General features: G+C 39.8%; 1 protein-coding gene across 1 annotated transcript in view; it reads left to right on the top strand.

The window, feature by feature from the left end:
• The first annotated feature begins 8,533 nt into the window (after positions 1-8,533).
• The window catches only part of LOC119726649 (dual serine/threonine and tyrosine protein kinase-like), a 36,231-nt gene continuing 26,280 nt past the window's right edge, over positions 8,534-18,484 (top strand). The window contains exon 1 of the mRNA XM_038198410.1: positions 8,534-8,740. Within this exon, the coding sequence (XP_038054338.1) occupies positions 8,587-8,740 (154 nt within the window). The 5' untranslated portion in view covers positions 8,534-8,586. The remainder of the gene's footprint in view (positions 8,741-18,484) is intronic.

Here is an 18,484-nt window from a genome sequence, read left to right on the forward strand (position 1 = left end):
TGATAAATGCCTTTGAAAACAATTGTATTGAATCAGCGAATAAACTACAAATCACTTGATTTACTCTACATAGTCTTCCTCAATTGGTTCAAGGGTACATTAATACTGAGGACACTTTAAAGGTGTGTGGCTTGATTGATACAGCTGAGACGTGTTAATATACCCAAAACTTAAGGTTCGAAATTTGGATTCTTCAAATGAGACCTGACCGTTTGCATAAAACAAAATATAAACACTTGCAAGAACCGGCATAAAAATCAAACATTTTAAAATGAGTATATTTTCAGTTGCTCTGAGAAGCTGATCGGGATGGGTAACATTGGACTGTCCGGTCTCTGTTTGGACAGCGCTTGGATCCTTCTCGCGTTTTTATACCTTTTTCCTATAAATAGGCTACCGTGAGGGGCAGTTTTGAGGTCATCATCGGCGATCCAGGCTAAATCATCGTCATCATTTAGGAGTTCAACTATTAACACTCATCATTGACTACGCAATTGGCAACGCCCAGAGAAAGAGTTGCGAGTACCATATGTGGCAGACAAAGCTATACCAAGGATGAAAGCTGTCAGGAGGTGGAATGTTGACAGTCAGAATGAGGAAGAGCGACCCGATTGTGTGCAAAAGCACAATGCCCAAGAGAAACGAGAGGCAAGGTCAAAATTTGCATATCCAATACAAAATCGCATACATACGGTGCGGATTCACTTTAGACTTTCAAAAATGGAGGCGCCCATGCATGCCGCGACAGTGAGTTTCTATAACGGGCGGGTCCTGGGGGGGGGGGAACCAGCATTTTAAAGGGCGCATCAAGGTCTGATCCACAATTTTTTTTTTTTCGATAGCCGAGAGGCCATCCGACGATTGCAGCAAATTTAAAAAAAAAAATGGTTGGGGGGCGCTCTAACTTTAACACACAGCTGAGCAGGTCAAGCTGCATGCACATGTTCAAACCTGATATCGACCTCATTTTGTCGCATCATTTTTTTTTAAACATGGCTCATTCTTCTTGCCTTAAAAGTGGTCCTGGAGCAATAGCAAGATTTCAGGTATAACAAATTGTGCATGTCAGCGAACAGGCCAAACTTTAATACACCGGACAAATATTGATTTGCATGCCCTCAAGTTCTCTATTTGAGCTTTGGACCATGAACTTGACAGTTTACAAAAAGAAGGTTGGAACCATTAGCTGCGAACTGCGAGCGTGTATTGTGACATTTTGATAAAATATGGGCCCAAAAATTGCTCTATTTTGCAATGTAGCGTAGGCATAATTTTGGAAGATGGCGATGGCTTCTGACTACTTTTGGTGATCATCTTTGGATAGAAATTTCTCCCAGAAGGGAGAATTACCCCCGTGGAGTTACCCCCCAAAATGAACAGAAAATGAAAGATGACGAAACACAATTTTATATGATGTGTGTTTTAAAAACCTTGGAGAGTTGTGACTTTTTTGTGTGATTTGGTGATTCATCACTGGGGCTTACGGCGGTTCATTTATTGGTCGGCGCCCATAACATTGCGGCCAAACTCATAACGCGTCAGTTGCAAGTTCAAATCTACTTATACCTACGGCCAACGTGAACTTTTGTCCTTTACATCATAGAAACTAGCCTGCGACGAAGCATCATGGCGTTCGTGATCATGTACCTACAGGTTGTCCCACAAAAAACCTAACAGCCGAATCGGGCATATTTTCAGAAAATATTCAAAATCGTGTCTAATGTATTGCTGAGTAGAATAATTGGTCTTCCAAAATGCCTTTTTTTATTATGATGTTTTGCTCAAAAGATACAGCAATCACAATACAGGACTTTAAAAAAAAAACACTTGGGCCACTTTTTTTTTTATTATTTATTGATATCTCATCGTCTTCCAAAAAAAAAAATTGTCCAAATGATAAACTGATAAGCTGCACTAACCCTTTTGACCCATCCTGTGTTTGTGTGTTTCTCTAACTGCCGTTTTTCACTTTCACGGAAAGTGGCCCAAGACGATTTCCAACCCTTGAGTTCGACGAAGCATAGTGTTTGTTCCAATGCATCTATTTGAATAAAATAAAGTTTGTATGGTAGATTGGTTATCTGACTTTGAGGTAATCTGAAAATATTTCAAAACTCACATGCAATATACCCTTATTAATTGGTTTTCGACTGTTGGTTAGTTTGTGCGACAAGCTGTTATATCTATATTGTGGACCGAGTCCACTGTTCATGAGCACTTGTGTATTGTGCTTCCCGTATATGTGATACACGATCGTGATAAATCGATCTGTTTTTGGTAAATGCATTTATTGACAAAATAATGTAAACCGATTTTCGGACAAAACTCTGATTTTCGAGTTTCATATTGAATTATTTATAGGTGTACAAGGTGCTTTTATCAAAGTTGATAGTTTGGACACCGAAACGCGCCCCCCCCCCCCCCCACGCCCCCCGTGGTTACGCCACTGCGTGTATTTCTTGAGTTGTTGGCCCCAAATCGAGTTTGGTGGTGGAGATCGAGACCACTATAATAGAGGGCGCGCCACATAAATAGTGGTCTCGGCAACGCATCAACACGGGAGCTGCACAATTGAAGAAAAAGAACAACCTCGTTTCCGATGAACTACTCAAGAAAAACAAAATGGATTAAATTGAAATTTCGTGCAATTAGTTTTCACGATGTGTAGCATGAGTAGTTTGAATGGCGTGAGAATCCGTGAAGCTATGAATACAATATGATCGTAACAATCTAGTGTTTTAAACGTTAAAAATCCATGTTGACTTACATAAGGAGTGAATTTGTTGCAATTAAAATGCTGTATTGTTACGGTCAAAATAGCTTAATTAAATGACTTTTTTTATGAAATGAAATCTTTTGATGCCAAACATCATGACAAATGAGGGTACGAAAATTCATTTTAATGTAACGTGTATTTCTTGGGTTGTTGGCCCGAAATCGGGTTTGGTGGTGGAGATCGAGACCACTATAATAGAGGGCGCGCCACAGTGGTCTCAACAACGCATCAATACGGATGCTGCACAAATGAAGAAAAAGAACAACCTCGTTTCCGACGAACTACTCAAGAAATACAAAATGGATTAAATTGAAATTTCGTGTAATCAGTTTCCACGATGTGTAGCATGAGTAGTTTGAATGGCGTGAGAAACCGTGAAGCTATAAATATAATATGATCGTAACAATCTAGTGTTTGAAACGTTAAAAATCCATGTTGACTTCCATTAGGATTGTATTTTGTTGCAAATAAAATCCTGCATTGTTACCGTCATAATAGCTTGATTAATTGACGTTTTTTTATGAAATGAAATCTTTTGATGCCAAACATCATGACAAATGAGTGTACGAAAATTCATTTTAATGTAACGTGTATTTCTTGAGTTGTTGGCCCGAAATCGGGTTTGGTGGTGGAGATCGAGACCACTATAATAGAGGGCGCGCCACATCAATAGTGGTCTCAACAACGCATCAATACGGATGCTGCACAAATGAAGAAAAAGAACAACCTCGTTTCCGACGAACTACTCAAGAAATACAAAATGGATTAAATTGAAATTTCGTGTAATCAGTTTTCACGATGTGTAGCATGAGTAGTTCGAATGGCGTGAGAAACCGTGGAGCTATGAATACAATATGATCGTAACAATCTAGTGTTTGAAACGTTAAAAATCCATGTTGACTTACATTAGGAGTGTATTTGTTGCAATTAAAATGCTGTATTGTTACGGTCATAATAGCTTGATTAAATGACGTTTTTTAATGAAATGAAATCTTTTGATGCCAAACATCATGACAAATGAGGGTACGAAAATTCATTTTAATGTAACGTGTATTTCTTGAGTTGTTGGTCCGAAATCGGGTTTGGTGGTGGAGATCGAGACCACTATAATAGAGGGCGCGCCACATCAATAGTGGTCTCAACAACGCATCAATACGGAAATAATACAATAAGAAAAAGAACAACCTCGTTTCCGATGAACTACTCAAGAAATACAAAATGGATTAAATTGAAATTTCGTCAAATTAGTTTTCACGATGTGTAGCATGAATAGTTTGAATGGCGTGAGAAACCGTGGAGCTATAAATATAATATGATCGTAACAATCTAGTGTTTGAAACGTTAAAAATCCATGTTGACTTCCATTAGGATTGTATTTATGCAAATAAAATCCTGTATTGTTACGGTCATAATAGCTTGATTAATTGACGTTTTTTTATGAAATGAAATCTTTTGATGCCAAACATCATGACAAATGAGTGTACGAAAATTCATTTTAATGTAACGTGTATTTCTTGAGTTGTTGGCCCGAAATCGGGTTTGGTGGTGGAGATCGAGACCACTATAATAGAGGGCGCGCCACATCAATAGTGGTCTCAACAACGCATCAATACGGATGCTGCACAAATGAAGAAAAAGAACAACCTCGTTTCCGATGAACTACTCAAGAAAAACAAAATGGATTAAATTGAAATTTCGTGTAATCAATTTTCACGATGTGTAGCATGAGTAGTTCGAATGGCGTGAGAAACCGTGGAGCTATAAATATAATATGATCGTAACAATCTAGTGTTTAATTGAAACGTTAAAAATCCATGTTGACTTCCATTAGGATCGTATTTATGCAAATAAAATCATGTATTGTTACGGTCATAATAGCTTGATTAATTGACGTTTTTTATGAAATGAAATCTTTTGATGCCAAACATCATGACAAATGAGTGTACGAAAATTCATTTTAATGTAACGTGTATTTCTTGAGTTGTTGGCCCGAAATCGGGTTTGGTGGTGGAGATCGAGACCACTATAATAAAGGGCGCGCCACATCAATAGTGGTCTCAACAACGCATCAATACGGATGCTGCACAAATGAAGAAAAAGAACAACCTCGTTTCCGATGAACTACTCAAGAAATACAAAATGGATTAAATTGAAATTTCGTGAAATCAGTTTTCACGATGTGTAGCATCAGTAGTTTGAATGGCGTGAGAAACCGTGGAGCTATAAATATAATATGATCGTAACAATCTAGTGTTTGAAACGTTAAACCCATGTTGACTTCCATTAGGATTGTATTTGTTGCAATAAAATCTTGTATTGTTACGGTCATAATAGCTTGATTAATTGACGTTTCTTTATGAAATGAAATCTTTTGATGCCAAACATCATGACAAATGAGTGTACGAAAATTCATTTTAATGTAACGTGTATTTCTTGAGTTGTTGGTCCGAAATCGGGTTTGGTGGTGGAGATCGAGAGCACTATAATAGAGGGCGCGCCACATCAATAGTGGTCTCAACAACGCATCAATACGGAAATAATACAATAAGAAAAAGAACAACCTCGTTTCCGATGAACTACTCAAGAAATACAAAATGGATTAAATTGAAATTTCGTGAAATCAGTTTTCACGATGTGTAGCATCAGTAGTTTGAATGGCGTGAGAAACCGTGGAGCTATAAATATAATATGATCGTAACAATCTAGTGTTTGAAACGTTAAAAATCCATGTTGACTTCCATTAGGATTGTATTTATGCAAATAAAATCCTGTATTGTTACGGTCATAATAGCTTGATTAATTGACGTTTTTTTATGAAATGAAATCTTTTGATGCCAAACATCATGACAAATGAGTGTACGAAAATTCATTTTAATGTAACGTGTATTTCTTGAGTTGTTGGCCCGAAATCGGGTTTGGTGGTGGAGATCGAGACCACTATAATAGAGGGCGCGCCACATCAATAGTGGTCTCAACAATACGGATGCTGCACAAATGAAGAAAAAGAACAACCTCGTTTCCGATGAACTACTCAAGAAATACAAAATGGATTAAATTGAAATTTCGTGAAATCAGTTTTCACGATGTGTAGCATCAGTAGTTTGAATGGCGTGAGAAACCGTGGAGCTATAAATATAATATGATCGTAACAATCTAGTGTTTGAAACGTTAAACCCATGTTGACTTCCATTAGGATTGTATTTGTTGCAATAAAATCTTGTATTGTTACGGTCATAATAGCTTGATTAATTGACGTTTTTTTATGAAATGAAATCTTTTGATGCCAAACATCATGACAAATGAGTGTACGAAAATTCATTTTAATGTTACGTGTATTTCTTGAGTTGTTGGACCGCAATCGGGTTTGATGGTGGAGATCGAGACCACTATAATAGAGGGCGCGCCACATCAATAGTGGTCTCGACAACGCATCAATACGGATGCTGCACAAGTGAAGAAAAAGAACAACCTCGTTTCCGATGAACTACTCAAGAAATACAAAATGGATTAAATTGAAATTTCGTGCAATTAGTTTTCACGATGTGTAGCATGAGTAGTTTGAATGGCGTGAGAAACCGTAGAGCTATAAATATAATATGATCGTAACAATCTAGTGTTTGAAACGTTAATAATCCATGTTGACTTCCATTAGGATTGTATTTATGCAAATAAAATCCTGTATTGTTACCGTCATAATAGCTTGATTAATTGTCATTTTTTTTATGAAATGAAATCTTTTGATGCCAAACATCATGACAAATGAGGGTACGAAAATTCATTTTTTGTCCGACTGTACAGTGAGCAGTCTTTTCCGCTTATTTACCAGTATTCAATAGAGCGTGTATGTTATCTGCATGATATGATCGATTGAACGGAAGTTGAGGTTAACAACTTTAAATTGTTATAAAATAAAGGATATAAATTCGCACGGCAATATTTTCAATATAATGCTTTCTAATTTTCGTTCGAAATACCCATTAATTTATTGCTCTTGATTGGATGGGCCCGGTCAGGACACAAAATAGACATTATTAGATCCTACACTATGCCCGGCCGGCCGGATGTGCTGTTTTCTCGTGAAATCTCGCATGTTTTTTAGGTCGACTTATTACACGCTCTATTTTAAGATGTACTCAACCTTCGATCCCTCCGCTTATCGATTTTGCCGGCGGCGCGGCCGGGTGACCGGGGAAAAATTCCTGGCTACACCTTAGCTTCCAGCACTTGTTAATCAGTCGGCAATTTTGTTGTCCCCTTGAATTCAAGGTCTGGCTACGCCCATGCGCATGCCTACATAAAAGACAACATGTAGAAACTGGGTGCATTCAAGAGTGGGGCATTTCCCCCAAACTTTAAACAACAGTCATGGTATCCGTGTCCTCTTAAACCTAAAGTGGCCTGATATAATTAATTCCTGGTGGATCCGTGAGGGCGAGTGGGCGGTGGTGGTGGTGTTGATGGTGGCGGGGGGGGGGGGGGGGGGAGTAGTTAACTTTTTACCACAAAAAAATTAAAGATGTGGATTTTACTAATGAAGATGAATTTTTAAAAAGATGCAGTAGTCAACTCCTCCCCTTTGAATAGAAAACATAATACAAATGGAAAAGGCGCCCCAGCGCGCGTCCAATGAGGTCCAGACCCCCCCCCGCCGCTTTTCGAATTCCCAAAGGCCGACCCCGTTTGCCAGCACTCCCCCTCCGAAAATTAGTTGTGTGTATGGATACGGTTAAAGCAAGTGTAAGTGACCTGTATTTATGGCAATTTCCAGTTGGATGCCAAAAAAAAAAGAGAACCGAGAAAAAAGAGAAATATTGTTTTTGTCCCGATTTTTTATTTTCGAAGTAAAGGGCTGAGGTGAGCCCTCTATTGGTGGCCGTGGGCAGAAATCAAGCGGGTTTTGTAAACCTCGGCTTCGTTCCGGTATCATTTTTAGTTCCCTGATTTTTTGGACTCTGAATCAACAACAGGCCGTATTGTACTTCATGAAGATCAAATCCTATAATATGAGGCCAAGGCTCAGAGTATTTTTATTTTGTTGGACCGTTAAATGCCGTAAATGTTTTGATAAAAGATGTAACCGAAGAAGCCACAGCTGAAGGCTAAGTCGGATTTTCACAGCTTAAAAAGTCGTTCGCGAAACCTGCTATGCTGTCTCTACGGCTAGACCCTGTTGCACCGCACGTGCATACCACAGCAAAGCCGTAGCTACAAACCAAACTGCCCGACATGGCCAAACACGTACACTGAACATGCGCATAATGACAACAACAATGGAAAACGACCCTATTTATTTTCATGCTTTAATAGAGTGACCGTTTTAGCCGAATTTCGGCTACATTTGACAGAATTTTCCAAATAAACCCCGAGTCTGACAAAAAATTTAGCAGAATTATTTTTTTTATCAGATTTCTAGTAGAATTCTGTAAAATTGGTGACTTGACAGGAAACTATGGCAGATTTGAAAAATGTAGCTGATTAATATGAAAAAGCTTCTATGTGAGGTTCCCTGAACTGTATCATATTGGTACTAATATGGTCACAGTAAAGTATACGTATAGCTCCATGGTTAGACCATGTTCAGACCATTGCCAGTGCAGCCAGGCTAGACCACATGTAAAAAAAAAGTTACATTTTTTTAAAGAAAAGTTTATGATGTTTGTTTTTACATCTGATTGTATGTCGTGTAAAAATATGTGATTAAGCAGATTTTTGTTAAATCTAGCAGATTTTTAAAGTGTATCTAGCAGAATTTTGCCATCACGTTACGGTCACCAGAATCGATCATATTCGATATCGTACGTGAATCGACAATGGCGGACCGCAGGAGCGGTTCGCGAGCTAAAACTCGTGATTTGCCTTGGGAATTTAGGCAATTTAATAATCTAACAAAGCAGCTAAAGAAGATCGTGTATGACACCAACATTTCCCAGGCAGAGCTCAGAAGTTGTGGCCATTTTGAGGAGGGTAAGTGAAGTTTTATAACACTGTGTTTCTGTGGACGATCATGACGATGGTAGTCTGGTCCTCATGTGTGCAAACTTCTTGCGTTCTAGCTTCTTACCATGTTTCTCACCTGTATCTCACCAGCTGTAGACGGCCAACCACTAGCTGCTGCCTGTAAGTTGGCCATGGGGTAAAGAGCCGTAGCTCGTGTTATACTAGCTTGAGTAAATCCAGCTGACATGCCCCATATTTATTCACATAACATGTGAATGAATATGGGGGTTGCACTAAAAAGCGTCAACACAGCGTCAACACTAGCTGGAGTTACCCAGCCCTGAGTTTTATCATTGGGTTGTCTATAAGGGCTGGAGCGAATTTTTCTCGTAACTTGTAGTATTTGCAAAAAATTTTGGAAAATGTTCAATTTTGTCCCCGTTACACACTAATTGCAACTGCAACTCACCCCAAACTTGCCTGGAATAACCATTACACAGGTCCTTGAAGTAAAAAACGATCCACGATGAAGATTCAGCCTACAATTGCAGTGAAAACAGGAGGAATAACCGCTAACTTGACAACCTTGCTGGATTGGCCAGGACCGCAATTGGTTTGTGCACAAAAAAAATTGTGTACAATGAATGGCGGTCGATTAACAGGCACAGAGAGAGCGATCGCTGTCAACTACTCGTTTTTGCCGGCTGCGCTGGCTGTTGGCGCATGACGTCACGCGGAAGCGTAACACCCGATGACTGTTTCATGCACTAATATGAGGTTTACCACTCGCATCACAGCTTTGGTACTGGAACCGCATCCAATAGTGCATGAAACAGTCATCGGGTGTTACGCTTCCGCGTGACGTCATGCGCCAACAGCCAGCGCAGCCGGCAAAACGAGTAGTTGACAGCGATCGCTCTCTCTAGCTCTGTGCCTGTTTTAAAATCGACCGCCATTCATTGTACACAATTTTTTTTGTGCACAAACCAATTGCGGTCCTGGCCAATCCAGCAAGATTGTCAAGTTAGCGGTTATTCCTCCTGTTTTCACTGCAATTGTAGGCTGAATCTTCATCGTGGATCGTTTTTTACTTCAAGGACCTGTGTAATGGTTATTCCAGGCAAGTTTGGGGTGAGTTGCAGTTGCAATTAGTGTGTAACGGGGACAAAATTGAACATTTTCCAAAATTTTTGCAAATACTACAAGTTACGAGAAAAATTCGCTCCAGCCCTTACAGTGTTCTCCAACTTTGAAAATCAAAGGTTGGCGCTTGGGTCGGCGGGGACTCCTGCGAGCGCGGAGCGCGAAGCCCTCACGGCGTGGGGTCCGGGGCCCGCTTAAGGGCCCCGGGAAAATTTTGGATTCTAGATGCTCTGTGGTGCAATCTGAGGCGATTCTCCAGGCCAGTTCCCCCGATTTTTTTAGCATTCAAAAATTTCCTTTTCAACCTAAAACAGACTTCTCTCAGATCAAATGACCCCTTTTTGTAATTTTGAAAAACAAAATGGGATACAAATTACGTTTTTTTTAACGCGATTTTATGGGTGGTGCCGGTGCCATACGATCGTCATCTTTATTTTCATGTTGCGTTTTGTCGTTGTCATCGTCATTCCCCCCCCCCAAATTTCCCTCTATTTATGACCTACCTGTATGTTCTTAAATGTCGCCAACTAGTTTGGTAAGTCAAATAAATTAAAAGTGGAATTTGTTCTCTTAGGGAACCGGGCCGATACACGATCGCTATTTATAACTTTTGACAATCGGCATGATCGGAACACCATGTAATGATGTATATGTGCATGCGTGTTTTGGCCTCGAGCTCGTTTGCCTCGTACACATCAATGCGTATTATATTGTGTACCGCGCGTGCAAGCACTGAGAAAAAGAAAGTCGGTTGGCTGCACGTACGTAAGATCTGCCGTACGTACTCCTGCTGGTGTGTGTGTGTACTAATATAGATATATATTTTTGCGGCGGGGTTGTCGCTACTTGAAGTATCGGCACACTCCGGAACTGGGGATTCAGTTGTCAGTGTGCGAGTACATCGCGCGTACTATAGTATAGTACGTACGGGTGCATGGGAAATCGCTGGTGTTTACACGGCCGGCCGTGCGTGTGATTGATTCAGCGAGATTTTAAGACAACCCTGATCGGGCTGGGATGACATCGAAAAACATTGTTAATGTGTGGAAAAACAACTGAATTCAATTATTTTAGTTGTAAATGTACACTGTAGAGTCAAAAAAAATTAAACCTGGCGGCAGGATTTTAAAGCTTGGCGGGGACTTCTTAAACATGGCGGGCGCCGAAGAAAGCATGGCGGGGCGCCAGGTTTGTTCTACATGTTGGAGAACACTGAGCCCTTATAGACAACCCAATGATAAAACTCAGGGCTGGGTAACTCCAGCTACGTCAACACTAGCTCTACTGAGTGGAGCGTTGAATTACGGGTACCCTTCCATACAAACGCTCCACCGATTTGCCATACTTTGGTAGCACCATACACGGTCGTCATGACGGTATGCATTTTGTGCATGCCCTCGCGAGGACAAGGCCCAAAAAAACTGATAAAGAAAATACAAATGAGGAAGACAGTAACCCTGGATAGATCCACACATTCATGACATTCCATATGACCCCTCAAATTGTTTCAAACAACCGGTAATTTTGAAAAAAGAACAAAATAGTCTGAACTTACCGCTCACAATTAAATGTGTCTGCCGAGTTGCACAGTCTATTTCACTGACATGACTGATGCATAATTCATTGCGCGCGTGGGTGACGTCACTATTGAAGAAAAACAAGTTGCGCTTACTCAATAGCTGTTTTATGTAGTCATATGTGCCCCGCGCCGTCTGACTGTGGGTTTTTGGTGCGGGGCACATATCAGCGACTTGTTTTTCTTCAATAGTGACGTCACACACGCGCGCAATGAATTATGCATGTCATGTCAGTGAAATAGACTGTGCAACTCGGCAGACACATTAAATTGTGAGCGGTAAGTTCAGACTATTTTGTTCTTTTTTCAAAATTACCGGTTGTTTGAAACAATTTGAGGGGTCATATGGAATGTCATGAATGTGTGGATCTATCCAGGGTTACTGTCTTCCTCATTTGTATTTTCTTTATCAGTTTTTTTGGGCCTTGTCCTCGCGAGGGCATGCACAAAATGCATACCGTCATGACGACCGTGTATGGTGCTACCAAAGTATGGCAAATCGGTGGAGCGTTTGTATGGAGGGGTACCCGTAATTCAACGCTCCACTCAGTAGAGCTACGTCAACACATGACAGAAGCGTCAACACACCGTCAACACATCCAAAACACATTCTGAATTAACAAAAATGGTATATAATTGTAAAGCATAGAATAAAAGAGAATTTCCATTGGTTTGAGTTTCCATTTCGTTGTTAAAAATATAGTATTTTCACCCGAAAAAATGACCTTTCACTTGCACGGCCGTTGTCCGCCATCTTGACTTCGCACAAAGCTTGGACTACACCATTTCAAGTAGGGCTGTGTAGGTAATGACATTATCTTGTCATAAACAACAGAGGGATACCAGATATGTGAGGACTGAGGATCGGAGTGGTGGATCATTATTTTGTGAGTTGTGTTTATGTTTCATTTACTTTATTGAAATGGACATCTTTTGGTATTGGCCGGCCGCACCCTCTCTGTTGGTTCATCTCTTCTTTTCTAGTTTCATTGAGCTGTTGAGTGTCCCCTTGTTCTTGTGTTTGTGTTGGGTGTGAAGAGACTATGGCTCCCCAGATGGTCTACTCCCTTGAGGATATGAAAAACCTCTATCAGATCCCCCCCCCCCTACGCAGTCTCCTTGTTTCCTTGAAATGCCAGAACAACAGGCGGGTGCTCTTAACCGCAAGGCCATGACACTCCACAGAAACATTTTCAATTTTGTTAGGAAATACTTAGAACATTTTCTTGGCTCTCCATAGACTTTGTACACAACCGCTGAAGTGGCATCAGGTTGCATCATTTTTCCCACTGTGACTTTTATGACTATGAGATTCAACTTTTTTTTTCCCGGGATAAACGTGGCAGATAAATGCACACAAGGCTATGGGGGACGTGGTAACCAAATCTCCGTGTAATTTTTCGTGCAGTCCAAAAGAGATAGAAACTTTGACTCATATCTAGACACAAGACACCTAAAACACTTGGCTGTCCAAAGTTTTTTTTTGTGCAAAATGTTTGGAACACCAAACTGGCTTAATAATATTCATGGCAACTTCTCACCTTTTTAACATGGGCTAACTAGTTTAAAAATAAATCTTAAAATTAATGTGGCCTGACGTTGCGAACTTAGCAAGTTCTTCTTCAGAGGCTAAAACAGAAATGACAGAGGTACATACATTAACATGGGGGTGCACACAAACATGCAGGGCTGAAAGAAGAAACACAAAAGGAGGATTAGGTGTGAAAGGTGTGGAAAGATGCAGGGGAGGATGGATGAGAGAACAAAGAAACAAAGGGAGATGGCAAACCACAAGGGGTCTTGTGTAAACAGGGGAGGGACCAGAAAAGGGAAGGATCAAAGGTCACAGGGAGTGGGAACGGACATTAGAGTGTGAGAGTGAAGGGATGATGTGGGGGGGGGGGGACAGTATTGAGGTGGAAAGGGATGAAAGATGGGGGAAGATGGGTAAACACAAACAAGGAAGACCAGGTGGATTATCTGTAACAGAAGACAATGGAGGAAGAAAAGGATTAATCATTTCCAAGTTGGATGTTGAGACCATGTGGTTGAATAGTTCGAAGACGATTCATCCACACTTTCTCTCTGCTGAGGCGAACTGAGTCCTTGCGATGGCCAAGAGATTCAATGCCCTGCAAAATCATATCAGAAATGGAGTGGTTAGGCAGGTTGAAGTGATGACCAACAGGGGTGTCTAGTTTCTTGGTGTTGACCGTTGACCGGTGGGCATAGAAACGCTTCTTGAGCGTATTCTTAGTCTCACCTACATACTGCACTCCACAGACCCTGCAAGAAATGAGATATATGACATTAGAGGTGTTACAAGTGATGTTACCAATGGTTCTGTGGGAAGTGACAGAAGAGTGGCCAGAAAAGGAGTCAGACTCCTGGATATGAATCTGGCAGACAACACATCTGGAACTGCACTTGAAAGTACCATGCTGGGTGGGAGGGGATGCATCTAAGGAAGGGACTTCAGCTCGAACAATCAAGTCCCGTAGATTTCGAGGACGCCTGTAAGCCAATGTGGGGCCGTTGGGGATGGCGCGGGCAAGGCGATCTGAAGTATGGAGGATATGATGATTGTCATTAGTGATTTTGCGAAGGGGAGGGAGATTGGGGTGAAACGTGGTAACCAAGGGAATCATGGGTTTGGCCATGGCATCAGGGGCCTTTCCCGTGAGAGCTAGATTTCTGGGGATAGCTTTAGCTCTGGCAATGGCACGATGAACTTGGTGAGAGCTTAAAAATAAAATGATGATAGTGAAGATTGTTGATTTTTGCATTTTGTTGGCAAAACAAGTAAAAGTAGGCTAGGCCTGGTACTTGTAGGGCTACCGTACGGCGGCCCTTGGTACTCTTGGTAACCAATGGAGCCATGGAAATTTGTAAATGGTTCTAGATATTTTCACTGGCTGACATTACCCCGCCTGCACCGCTTGTGATAAAAACAAGGAAGAATGCCGTTACATGTATCATAATTCATTGTAAATATATTGGAATTTAAAAAAGCACTGAATCTTGCAAATTCATGGCTGAAAAAAATGTCAGATTTTGTGTACAAGTTTAAGAAAATACTTCAACAACGGTGATGCCTCTTTCATAAACTCACAACTCATGAAAATACTGTACAATACAAATGTGTAAAATACTACAATTTAATAAAAAACAAATGAGTAGACACATCTACATGTATGTTGACTGACATTTACAGATGTACATGTAGACTGACATTTACATGTACCGGTATTTTGGCTTGTCATGACAAATGTCTCGGACTTTCCAAAACCACCATTTGCCGGGCACCTACATGTATAACATACGACACTCATTATCAGCTGTACTATCTACTGCCACAAGGACAATTTGCCGAAGTACGTCAAACTCAAAGGTCATGGCCTGACCCAGTATCTGCGGATTAAACAATAACGTTGTAAACAACAATAAAACAAGGGTCAAAAAGGATTGGGATAATACGTGTACAATGAACAGATGGGTCGTGGTCAGACAAAAAAATTTTGTGATCGAATCCGTACAGGGTGTGGAACATCTCAGTCCAATAATAACTTTAAGCGAGGAACATTTTAAAAAGGAATTGTTATGAACATGTTCAAGTACATGTGCGTCACCTTTGTCCCTGGTCTTTTTGTTTTGTTTGCTTTACACATGCAATGTCTATACAAATGTGTATACTTGTTTACATAAACATGGTCGTCATAGTTAAAAATATCACACAGACACTTAGTTCTAGGAAAAATACCTTGTTGGAATATTTTGATCCTTATCTGTGTGTATTCTTTCTTTATAGTTTTTAGTTATGACTGTGCTCAGAGTGCTATTTTTATTCTTAAAAAAAAAAAGGTTGTGATTGACTATTTGGAACAATGTTTTTCGTTGTCTGAGCCAAGTTTGAATTTGGTAGACTTTTTTTTCACACATTAAATTGTTCCTCCAAAATTTAAAGGTAGTTACACAACATTTGCTTTTGCTGTAATTTTACTGTCTACAGATATTATTCCACTGACCTGTTTAAAGTTTTGTGTGCATGGATGCCGAAAAAAAAACAACCGGCTGTTCTTATATTCTGGTTCCCTGACCCGAAACTTTAGATGAAATGGAAAGTTATGGAACAATTTATAGCCATCAGGAAATTGTCACCGATTGTAACCGATTGCAAACAAAATGTGGACTAATTGAATTTGGTCAATCGGGGGCAGTACTGGTATTTGAAAAAAGCTGTTTGTTCCAACAATGGTTCGGCCGAACCATCGTTGGAAAATAGTACAAAATTGGACTTTTCTGAAAAATGACAGAATACCAAGTGCAACGTTTTCACAGAATGCTTGAGACTATTATTTACCTACAGTCAAGTAAGGTATTTGGTACACGTAGTTTATTTTTTTTTTAAATGCAAATTAAGCCTACCGGTACATGTACATGTACCGGGTATGTTGTATATAATCTTTAAATAGTTTTATTGGTCCCACATTGTGTTTTCAGGTATAAAAACATTATTTATTTTTTTTCAAATTTATGTGACACTGTGGGTTTAGGAGTCAAAGAAGGGAAGAGGAAGCAGTCTTACATATGTACATGTACATCTCTCTGAATTGTTTTATTCCTGAAATGAGAGGAGAGAGAAACATGAGCTGGTGTCTCCTCGAGAACAGAAGTGAGAGTGCCAATTTTTAAACTAACAAACAATGAATAAAATACTTAAAAGCAAAATATGTTTCTATAAATTTGTTAATCAAAATGTATAAAGCAAATACCAAACAGTCGTAACTAATATCAGAACTATGAATGTGACTAAACAAAACAACAGTACAAAACGAAACAAAAATGGCGATTCGCGCCAAAACATCAGGGATGGCCGCCATTTTGCAACTAAATCCATATTAACGAAAAATAAAAAAAAATGGTGTATATCTAACATGTCTGATGCATTTTACCTCAAAAACTACAAGAATTATATAAAGGCGGCTTTGTTTAACAATTACAAAGAGGATTGACGCAAGATTAGAAGTCAAAGAGAATAAATAAAGCTTTCTTATCAAACTGCGTCATCAAATTGTTTAGAGAAACAAAGTATTTCTTATCAGGAAAATACATGATTAACAGGAAATCTAAATCATTTAACCCTAACTGCCCTGAATCCTTCAAAATCCTTCAATCCTCCAATCCTCCAAAGTGGAGGAATTTGGAGTGATTGAGGTTACATGGCAGAAGTGCGTTACTGATTTCGTAGGATGCACTTTGTCAAGGTCTTGGGCCGGACCTTGTGTTGTTTTTGCTCAGCCATGCATAAATATAGGCCTGGATTGTGCTTGAAATCCTCCGTACTGCTCCAGGATGTCACTGGCCAAGCCTCAACATATTGACAGTCATTGCCGCAGGATTCAGGCAGTGGTTCCCCCCTCCACGGACCATATTCAAGAAAGAATGGAGGAATTTGCAGGATTGAGGCTATGCTATTTTTCCATGAGGCCAATTGGAGGATTTTGCAGGATTGAGGCTACATCCTACCCGGTAGCAAAAAGCCTAGGGAGTTAGGGTTAACAAGTAAGGAATGAATATTATAGTCATTGTAATTGTTAATGATTAAACAGAAATTTACCTGAAATGAGAGGAGTAACATGAGCTGGTCACACCTCGAGAACAGAATTAAGTGAGAGTGCAACGGGATGTGGGCTGCGCGGGAATGCGTACATTGTGCTAATTTAAATAATAAAAGAACCTTATAAATATTCAAAGTACTGTACACTTAATAAAAGAACCTGATAAATATTCAAAGTACACAGGGGGCAGGAGGGTAACTTATTTTTACCGTCACATTTACAAAAAGCCAATTGTTTTTATTCAAATCACCAGTTGAATTTAAATCTGAATTCTGTCTTTTAGAGAATACAATTTGTGCATGCAGTCCATACCAGGATAAATCGCCCAAATTATTTAAAAGGTCCATGCGATGAAGTTTTTTTAAGAACACATTTTGTGCAACTTTCTACTCCTCGTAAATGTATGTAAACTATTTGACATCTCTTTGTGGTTATTTTTTATTGAAAAGTGCACTTCTTTAAACATTTAAAATGTTCAGTGCTGTTGCTGTGATGTCATTCCAGGAAGACACTGCTCAGTTTAGGATATTCTGTTCAAATTGGGAACCCCAAATTTGCTCATTGAAAACATACATGTGAGAAAGGATTGCTCATTGGCTTACTTGCCCTGTACTTAAACAACGATGAGTACTCTAAGACAGCAAAATATCCTAAATTCTAGCAATTGTTGTGTGCATGCTGAAATAGCTGTAAAATTGATGTTTCTGTCCGGAATGACAAATTGACATCACAGGTTTGCTCATGAATATATGGAAAATTTTCATTAGCATGAAAACCAAAAAAAGGCACCGAAATACTCGAAATGACAAAACAAAAAAAGTAAAAATTGGACAAAAAGGTCAAGATCATTTCCAAGGATTGCATAAAAAATGACATCACATTATGTTATGAAACAAGTAAAATGAGGCAAAGTAAACAAATAAGTCAAATGAAGTTCCTAAAAATGCAGGAGAAAACACTGTACATCTCTAAATTTTCTGAGGGGCATACTCCCCCCCCCCCGGACCCCCCTAGCAGGCCGTGCCTTTGGCACGCCTTCACTCTGCCTTCTCCTCCAAATCACCCCCCCCCACAATCATTTCCTGAAACCTAGATCCGCCCCACTAGCAGGCCGTGCCTTTGGCACGCCTTCACTCTGCCTTCTCCTCCAAATCACCCCCCCACAATCATTTCCTGAAACCTAGATCCGCCCCTGAATGATCCACCACCTAATGCTTCTACCAGTACATGTACAGTGCCATGTTATTGAAAAAAAAACATGAATTTTTTTTTTACATAACCAAAATCAATTGATTTAACATCTTTATTGCAAAAGCACAAAACCCATCTGGTTTTTTTTTTACATTGTCAAAAACTATCTAGTAAACTTAGGTACAAAATGTACATCATATCTGCTATCCTCATTTCCTGAATGCCTTTCGTAACATCATCCCC

This window comes from Patiria miniata, unplaced genomic scaffold (genome assembly GCF_015706575.1).
Source record: "Patiria miniata isolate m_02_andy unplaced genomic scaffold, ASM1570657v1 HiC_scaffold_2, whole genome shotgun sequence".
In the NCBI taxonomy this organism is placed as follows: Eukaryota; Metazoa; Echinodermata; class Asteroidea; order Valvatida; family Asterinidae; genus Patiria; species Patiria miniata.